This window comes from Rutidosis leptorrhynchoides, chromosome 4, assembly GCF_046630445.1.
Source record: "Rutidosis leptorrhynchoides isolate AG116_Rl617_1_P2 chromosome 4, CSIRO_AGI_Rlap_v1, whole genome shotgun sequence".
NCBI classification, from domain to species: Eukaryota; Viridiplantae; Streptophyta; class Magnoliopsida; order Asterales; family Asteraceae; genus Rutidosis; species Rutidosis leptorrhynchoides.
The window spans coordinates 183,221,441-183,228,992 of NC_092336.1; the positions used below are offsets into that span (position 1 = coordinate 183,221,441).

A 7,552-nucleotide genomic window follows, 5' to 3' on the forward strand; every position below is an offset into this window, starting at 1 on the left:
CACACTTTAATGCCCCTTCCAACTCTTTTGGACTAACCAACAAAGCAGTGCTTCAGTGATACCCGTCGCTTATGATCCCAGGGTTCACAGGAGGGCCTTATTGAATACAGATAGGTGCAGGTTCGATTCTCGGCCTGCAACTTCCTATTGGGTATTGTGGGGGAGGTGCTTTACACGGCTTACTTAGACCTAGCGGGGTGGGCGGTATGGGTGACATAGTCACACGGATTGAGGGTTTTTCCGCAGGAATAAACCTTTTGAACTCTTTTGGACTGCACAAATAAAAAAACAAAATCCTAATTTTATTAGGGTTTCAAAACCCTAATTTTTAGTCCCGTTCCTGTAATAATTAATATTGCAATTGCAATTGCAATTGCAAATCAATTACAACTACAATTACAATTTCAATTCATCCCATGGCAACAGAAGCCGCAAAATTCAAAAAATCCGACCTAATTCCAATCCCACAACCACCAGATTACCACCCTGAAATCACCGTTTCACCGTCACACGACGGCCTACACTTCTGGCAGTTCATGATTGCCGGTTCAATTGCCGGCATGGCTGAACACACGGCCATGTTTCCAATTGATACAATTAAAACCCGTATGCAAGTATTAGGATCTTGCCCGATTAAATCCGCGGGCCTCCGACAAGCTTTACAATCCATATTAAAGACAGACGGACCCGCCGGACTTTACCGCGGCATCGGCGCCATGGGGCTCGGCGCCGGTCCGGCACACGCCGTATACTTTTCCGTTTATGAGATGTGTAAAGAGACTTTTACGCGGAAAAACCCTAATAATCCGATTGCGCACGCTGCGGCGGGGGTTTTTGCGACTGTGGCGAGTGATGCAGTGTTTACACCAATGGATATGGTGAAACAGAGGTTGCAATTGGGTAGTGGGAGTCCTTATAAAGGTGTGTTTGATTGTATCAGGGTTGTGTTGAAAGAGGAAGGGTTTAGGGCTTTTTACGCATCGTATAGGACTACAATATTGATGAATGCGCCGTTTACTGCGGTGCATTTTGCGACGTATGAAGCGGCGAAAAGAGGGTTGATTGGTGTGGTGCATGATAGTGCGAATGATGAGCGGTTGGTGGTTCATGCTACTGCTGGTGCTGCAGCAGGTGCATTGGCTGCTGCTGTTACTACTCCTCTTGATGTTGTGAAAACTCAGTTGCAGTGTCAGGTAATTTGTGTAAACTGAAAAAAAAGATGATTATTTTGATGTAGAACGTAAGGTTTACACATGATATGGTGTTACTCAGTGTTTAGTAGTGTAAAAATGTGTGCTTTATATTTGGGCATGCGAAAACTATTCATTGTTAGTTGAAGATTTGGATGCAGTGTCAGGTAAGCTTTTTAAATGGAAAAGCTTCTTGATTTGTTTATAACCTTGAAGATTTATAAAATAAAATTCATTGTTGATTAGTATTATTAGTATGTGTGTTTTATTAATGGGCTTGTGTATTCTATCATTGTTTTGTTAAGACACTGTTGCAGTGTCAGTTAGTTCAAGAAAGGTTTCATATTTTGCTGAAAAATGTGTGTTTTGCAGTCTTTGAAATTTGATAGATTATTAGACATTAAAAAGTATTCTGTATAATTGGTGGAAGGTCACTTCTTGGGTATAAAGGTTTCTGTTTAATTGTCTCTGTGTGTGTGTGTGCGCGCGCGCTATTAAAAAGCTTAAAATTTGCTGAAGCAACATTGGAATTTGTTTATGTTAGTGTTGGTAACATATCAAAATTAAAAATTTGTGCTTTACAATCTTTGAGCTTGAATAGTTCGTAGATGATAGTTTTTTAATAGGAGATATCTCTATATGCTTAGTCTATAATTGCGAAGGTTATCTAGAGTAGCTTGACGATGTCATTATATGTCACAATGACACACAACCAGTCACACCGTTTCAGTGTCAGTTAGCTTAGTTCTTGTTTGATCTCATTAAGTTCTGTTAGCTCGATAAAGCTATCGAATAGCAAAAATCTCTTTATGTAAGAAGTGAATGCATAGCCAGCTTTATGCTTCGGTTATTTAGATTTGTGATTATGTTATGGAAAATCTTATTAGCCTTTTTTAAGATGCGTTATTTGCTACTTTAGGTTCTTGTATTCATAGATCGTGATGTTGCCATAGCGTTATAACAAGATGTCATTTTATTGATGTGTTTGTGAAGTGTTTCCCATATTAAGTTAACCTTTTTTTATAATTTTAACCCTTGCCTATAGTTTATTAATGACATCATGCAGTTGAAATGTAATCTGTCATAATGTTGTGTCAGTCTATTATGTAAAGTATGTTAATACAGTATTATTACTGCACCTAATGCTTGAATCTAGGTGGTCTTGTCAGACCTATTAACAGACTTAGCACTTTCCTAATCTCAAGTGTCATCAAATGTTTAAAATATTTGCACGGTTTAGAATCAAGAAAGTACTGTTTTTTTGTTACTTATATCTATCTTACACTTTAACTACAATGCAGGGTGTATGTGGATGTGATAGATACGTTAACGGTTCAATCAGAGACGTTTTTAGAACAATTTTGAGAAAAGACGGATACAGAGGACTTTTTAGGGGATGGATGCCAAGAATGCTTTTTCATGCTCCGGCTGCTGCGATTTGCTGGTCAACATACGAAGCTGGAAAGTCATTTTTTCAAAATAGCGATGATAGAAGTGGCAGAATGACCTAAATTAAGTTTTGAAATTCTAATTTTTATTCTTGTTGTATCGAGGAATACTCATATAAAAAGAGAAAGATCGAGTTCTCCGAGTCTGGGGGCCTACATACTTCCAGCTTTTATATTTATTATGAGCTTCACTCGATTTGGCAACGATTATTTGAGGCAAACCAGAAGGCTCGGTTTGATTTAGGTAAGATAGTATTCATGACATATACTTGTGAGTTTAGCAGCTGTAACTGTTGTTTATTTCAAATAAGTTTTTCAAAAATAGTGGTATTCATGACATATACTTGTGAGTTTAGCAGCTGTAACTGTTGTTTATTTCAAATAAGTTTTTCAAAAATAGTGAGTTTTGTAATGCCAGATTATTTATTTTTTTTGTTAATTTCTGCAGGATTTTGAGTTTTATATATTTGCAGTGTTGTTTACCATGACGGTTGTTTATAGATTTGCAGTGTTTCTTTGTAGTATAGAAACCGTTGTCCTTAACAAATAATTTTCAAAATAGATACAAATCATATCCATAAAATTACCCAATAGATACAAAACATGTACATGGAACCAAATATGTTGAAGTTAATTAAGCTGCTATAAACAAAATCTGTAATAATCAAAATATGTTAACTGCTAACCACTTCACCAACAATTACAGTTATATCATCCATCTTTCCACCTGCACAGGGGAAACAAACTTTTATTTTTTACGAATCGTCAACTACGGCTAAAGGTACAAGAGATGAATGAAACTATATAAAGGTCATGCCTGTTAACTTTTGCCCCAAGACCTTTTTCCACCATGGAACATCAAACCCCTGTGAATCAGACAAAAGAAGTCATTTATTTTATGGGTTAATTAATTCAACTATTTCGATTATAGTTTTATACTAGAAGTTTCAAGTGATCGAGTCGAAGTGGGTTGTGTTACTGTGTAACAGGTCAAAACAATAATGTCTGGTTCTGGTTGGGTTTGTTAAGATTGAAACATATTTTGTACGATAGTTATATAATTTTTGTAGAATGACAAATGGGTCGAAATTGCCACCCTCCACATTGTATTTTATCTCTAATGGTCAAATCAACCACTTCACTTAAAACGAAATGAGTTTACCAAGGTAAACAGATATAAAACCGGCCAAAGAGGATTTTTCTAACGAAAACCTTTATGCACGTTAACGACAGCCCTAATGACTGTCGTTAGAAAAATCCTATTGATTAAAGCAGTTAAATTTGTTTTTCTAATATTGATCTTTTTTGTAATATCATTTAACATGATATAGTTATTGACCCATAGTAACAACTTAACAAAGTTGCTCAATTTGACCTGCCCCACCAATTTCTTCACCTCGAGCTTATGAAGTTAGTCTAATTTAATATAAAAAGGAACGAAAAATTTACTCTGCTTCTGGCTTTGATCGAATACGGGGAGTCAAAGTAGAAATCCACTGAATGCTTGTAAGCAAGATCAGCCAATACCTTTGCTAGCAATCAAACCAAACTTACTCACACAACTTAAAATTGAAGTATGTGATAAACAAGATTCAAGAAATAGGTACCGGTTTCAGCGACATCTTTATGATTAGCTATCGTTGAAATAATTTCATCATCAAAAACATTATCGAAAAGCCCGTCTGAACCCATTACTATAATGTCCCCCTTCACTGACTCGATACTCGTAACCTGCATTTGTTTATATAAGATATAATGTAAGAAATATAAACATTAGGAGATAGAAAGATGATTAAATTGGGCATGTTGAGTAACAGGTCAAAAGGTATTCAGGTTGAAATTGGTCTAGTTTAATGACCTGCAAACATTTTCTTGTCTGTATTTATGAAAAGGTGATGATCCGTACACCACTAAAGTTATCTGTACGCCACTAAACATGCATTATAATATTGTACTGTAGAACCATCTAAAACAGTTTTTTTAGTGGTGTACGGATAAATTTTAGTTAGATATATAGTAGTTTCTATTAGTTATTAGTTATATAATCAAAACAGAATCATGATATGTTCGTTGATAGATGAACCTTCTTACCGTGGCATCTAGATATGTTTGGGTGACTGCTTCTGAACTCAACTGATACGGACAATCGAAATAATGCTCTTGTGGAAATGTTGAAAAGATTATTTGACCTAGAAGCACAACATTTAATTTGGAAGATATAAATGGAGTTCAAGGTTAAAATAACTTTATTTTTTCAACATGTTACCTTTGCGAATAACCTTAAGCCCACAATCGCCAACATTAGCAACCTTTAGAATCCCATTTTCATCTAGCATTGAAATGATTCTAGTATACCAAAAAAACTATTGTGAAATTCGGGAGCACGAAAAATAAAAAATGATTGCACAAAGTGATGATAAACTGGAATACATTTCAAAACATACACAGTAGCTGAACCTGTTGATGAGGTGGCAGCGTGTGCTTTTCTAACAAGAATCCGAGGATCATAGTTAACCTGTAATTACATTAACATTTAACATAATAAATCATTTAAGAAAGAATATTTTTGAAGGGAGAAATAAGGAGAGCGATCTATACACCACTTAAATTTGATGATGCACCACTAAACCTGCTTTAGAGTGTTGTTCAATACAACATTATAAGACATATTTAGTGGTGTATGGATAATTTTTGTGGTGTACGTGTATCATCAACCAAATTATAACTATCTAACTGTTTGACTAATTGTAAATGTCTTGAAATTACTCCAAAGAAACAAATACGTACCTCCTCATCATCAACTAAAGACGAAGCTTTTCTCATAAGATCCCTTGAGAATTTAGCTGGATCAACATCCTTTTCTGCCCACCTATCATCAAAATACGAAGACCGACAGTTATATGCAGTTAATAACTCATCGTTTTAAGTTTTACAGATGTTTTTTTTTTCCTTTTTTTGTTTTGTTTGGAATAACGACATTTATAAACAGTTATATAAAGTGATGTTGTTAAGAAGGAGGAATATACCCAGAAACACCATCTGCAACAGCAATAACTCCCCCATTGTAACTGTTCACAAAGAATGCATCCTCTCCACCTTTTGCAACCTTCAAAGAAATTATAGGTTGAGCATTGTTAGTGGCAATTTCAAAACCACCTATTTCGACACCACTAGTTCCCGTATTGTATGCGGAACGTACCTTTTTGGGGTGTGGAATGAGTTGAGTTCCTACACGGATAGTCAACTCAGGCCTACAAAAACAAAAACAAAAAAATAAAAAAATCACAAGTCATTCACAAAATCTGCTTTATATTTATGTATTCATAGTACTTTAGGTTTTCATTATTCCATTTCATACAATACACATCTTCTATCATGTTATTAACAGCTTCAAAGTGCTGTAAAATCATCAAATATTTATTGTACCACAGCCCTTCAAAACCATCATCTAAAACATTTAGCTTCATTTATAACAGTACTGTTCATTGTTCATTCCTTCCTTATTTGTGATAGATAACATATAAATATAAAATTAAAATTTGATTAACGAAACAATACAAAAAGTACTATAAAACAGGATTCAAATAAACTCTAAATATGATTTTAAGATGTGAAAAAGAATTACTTTACAATAGGATTAGCCACAGGAGAAGAAGAACAACAACGAATAAATTTCATATTCGTCACTCTTTTTCTTGAAAGTCGTACTTGAATTCCAGAATAACACAACAATTGATGTTGATGATGACCACAATAAGAAACATTCACTGCCATTTTTACAACCACAAAGTTTGTATTTCTGAGTTTACAGTTCACACATAATCACTTCACATAAGTGTGGGTGTGTTTTTGTTTCTGGGTTGATTCACAATTTGCCACGTAACACCTTCCTTTTCTCAATTTTTTAAATTTAATTGTTGATATATAGTTTTGGGATTATAAAAACATCAAGCACCAGTGGTCTAGTGGTAGAATAGTACCCTGCCACGGTACAGACCCGGGTTCGATTCCCGGCTGGTGCACTCTTTAATTGCTGTGAAGATAATTGTGTTCTATGTGATGTGGGTCATCACAACTGTTCGATTATTCGATTATAAAAGAACACTTCTGAGCAATTATACTTTTATTTTAATTCAATTTTTCTAACTACCTTCTTTATTCAGTTTATAAAGTTTAACTCAACTGTTCGATTATTCGAATAGAAAAAACACATATGACAAATTATATTTTTAAATTAATTTAAGTCTTATTTTTGGTCTAGGTGTGATAAAAGAGGAAGTAGATCGAATGGCACTTCGTGTGGGATGCAAAAGTGGTGAATTTCCTTTTACTTATCTAGGTTTATCTATTGGGAGAAATATGAATTGTGTAGAAAGTTGGAAACCCGTGATCGATAAATTCAACTATAGGCTTGCGGAATAGAAGGCAAAAACGGTTTCATTTAGTGGAAGGTTAACGCATGTTAAATCAGTACTTAATAGCTTACAGCTATATCATTTTTTCCTCTTTCGTGCCCTATCGAGTGTGATAAAAACCCTTGAGTGTATTAGAAGAAACTTCTTTTGGGACAGGGCGGGTGAGAGTTCAAAAATAATTTGGATCAAATGGGAAGATTCTCTTTTGCCTTATAGCGAAGGAGGTTATTGGTTCACTAAAAGGAAAAAACCTAGCACTTTTAGGAAAATGGTTTTGGCGAGTCAAAACTGAGTCAAACTCGCTTTGGGTTAGGGTTCTAAAAAGTATTTACGGTCTAATGGGCTGCTCTTACCTCCAAGCCTTAACAAGCCGAAAGGGAAGAGTAGTGTTTGGTTGAATATTGTGCGTGCAGGTTGTGATATAATCGAGACCGGGTTGAACTTTGGCAACTCAATTGTTAGACAGATTGGCGAAGGCGAAGCCACATGCTTTTGGGGC

At 35.2% G+C, this 7,552-nt stretch overlaps 2 protein-coding genes and 2 non-coding genes across 6 annotated transcripts; 3 read left to right on the top strand and 1 right to left on the bottom strand.

Annotated features, from left to right (window-relative positions):
- Nucleotides 1–280: 280 nt before the first annotated feature.
- Nucleotides 281–3,050, top strand: LOC139841692 (uncharacterized). Its single transcript, XM_071831894.1, has 2 exons — nucleotides 281–1,193; nucleotides 2,492–3,050. Exons 1-2 carry the CDS (start codon nucleotides 417–419, stop codon nucleotides 2,699–2,701), a joined length of 987 nt encoding a protein of 328 aa, XP_071687995.1. The 5' UTR covers nucleotides 281–416; the 3' UTR covers nucleotides 2,702–3,050.
- Nucleotides 3,051–3,170: 120 nt separating this feature from the next.
- On the bottom strand, nucleotides 3,171–6,458 carry LOC139841693 (probable protein phosphatase 2C 26). 3 transcript variants are annotated; one of them, XM_071831895.1, is made up of 11 exons: nucleotides 6,264–6,458; nucleotides 5,838–5,889; nucleotides 5,665–5,744; nucleotides 5,426–5,507; nucleotides 5,083–5,153; nucleotides 4,905–4,984; nucleotides 4,730–4,827; nucleotides 4,246–4,369; nucleotides 4,088–4,170; nucleotides 3,456–3,504; nucleotides 3,171–3,365 (listed from the first exon to the last, which is right to left on the bottom strand). In XM_071831895.1, exons 1-11 carry the CDS (start codon nucleotides 6,410–6,412, stop codon nucleotides 3,313–3,315), a joined length of 921 nt encoding a protein of 306 aa, XP_071687996.1. In that variant the 5' UTR covers nucleotides 6,413–6,458; the 3' UTR covers nucleotides 3,171–3,312. The 3 variants fall into 3 exon arrangements, 2 of the variants coding, with proteins under 2 accessions (XP_071687996.1, XP_071687997.1); XR_011757425.1 differs by having other exon boundaries at nucleotides 3,345–3,365; nucleotides 4,088–4,165; XM_071831896.1 differs by lacking the exons at nucleotides 5,665–5,744; nucleotides 5,838–5,889; nucleotides 6,264–6,458 and having other exon boundaries at nucleotides 5,096–5,153; nucleotides 5,426–5,503.
- A 131-nt stretch (nucleotides 6,459–6,589) lies between these two features.
- On the top strand, nucleotides 6,590–6,660 carry TRNAG-GCC (transfer RNA glycine (anticodon GCC)). Its single transcript has one exon. It is a non-coding gene; the product is annotated as a tRNA-Gly (tRNA).
- An 8-nt stretch (nucleotides 6,661–6,668) lies between these two features.
- LOC139846300 (small nucleolar RNA snoR114) lies at nucleotides 6,669–6,753 on the top strand. The gene has a single exon (XR_011759025.1). It is a non-coding gene; the product is annotated as a small nucleolar RNA snoR114 (small nucleolar RNA).
- Nucleotides 6,754–7,552: the final 799 nt, after the last annotated feature.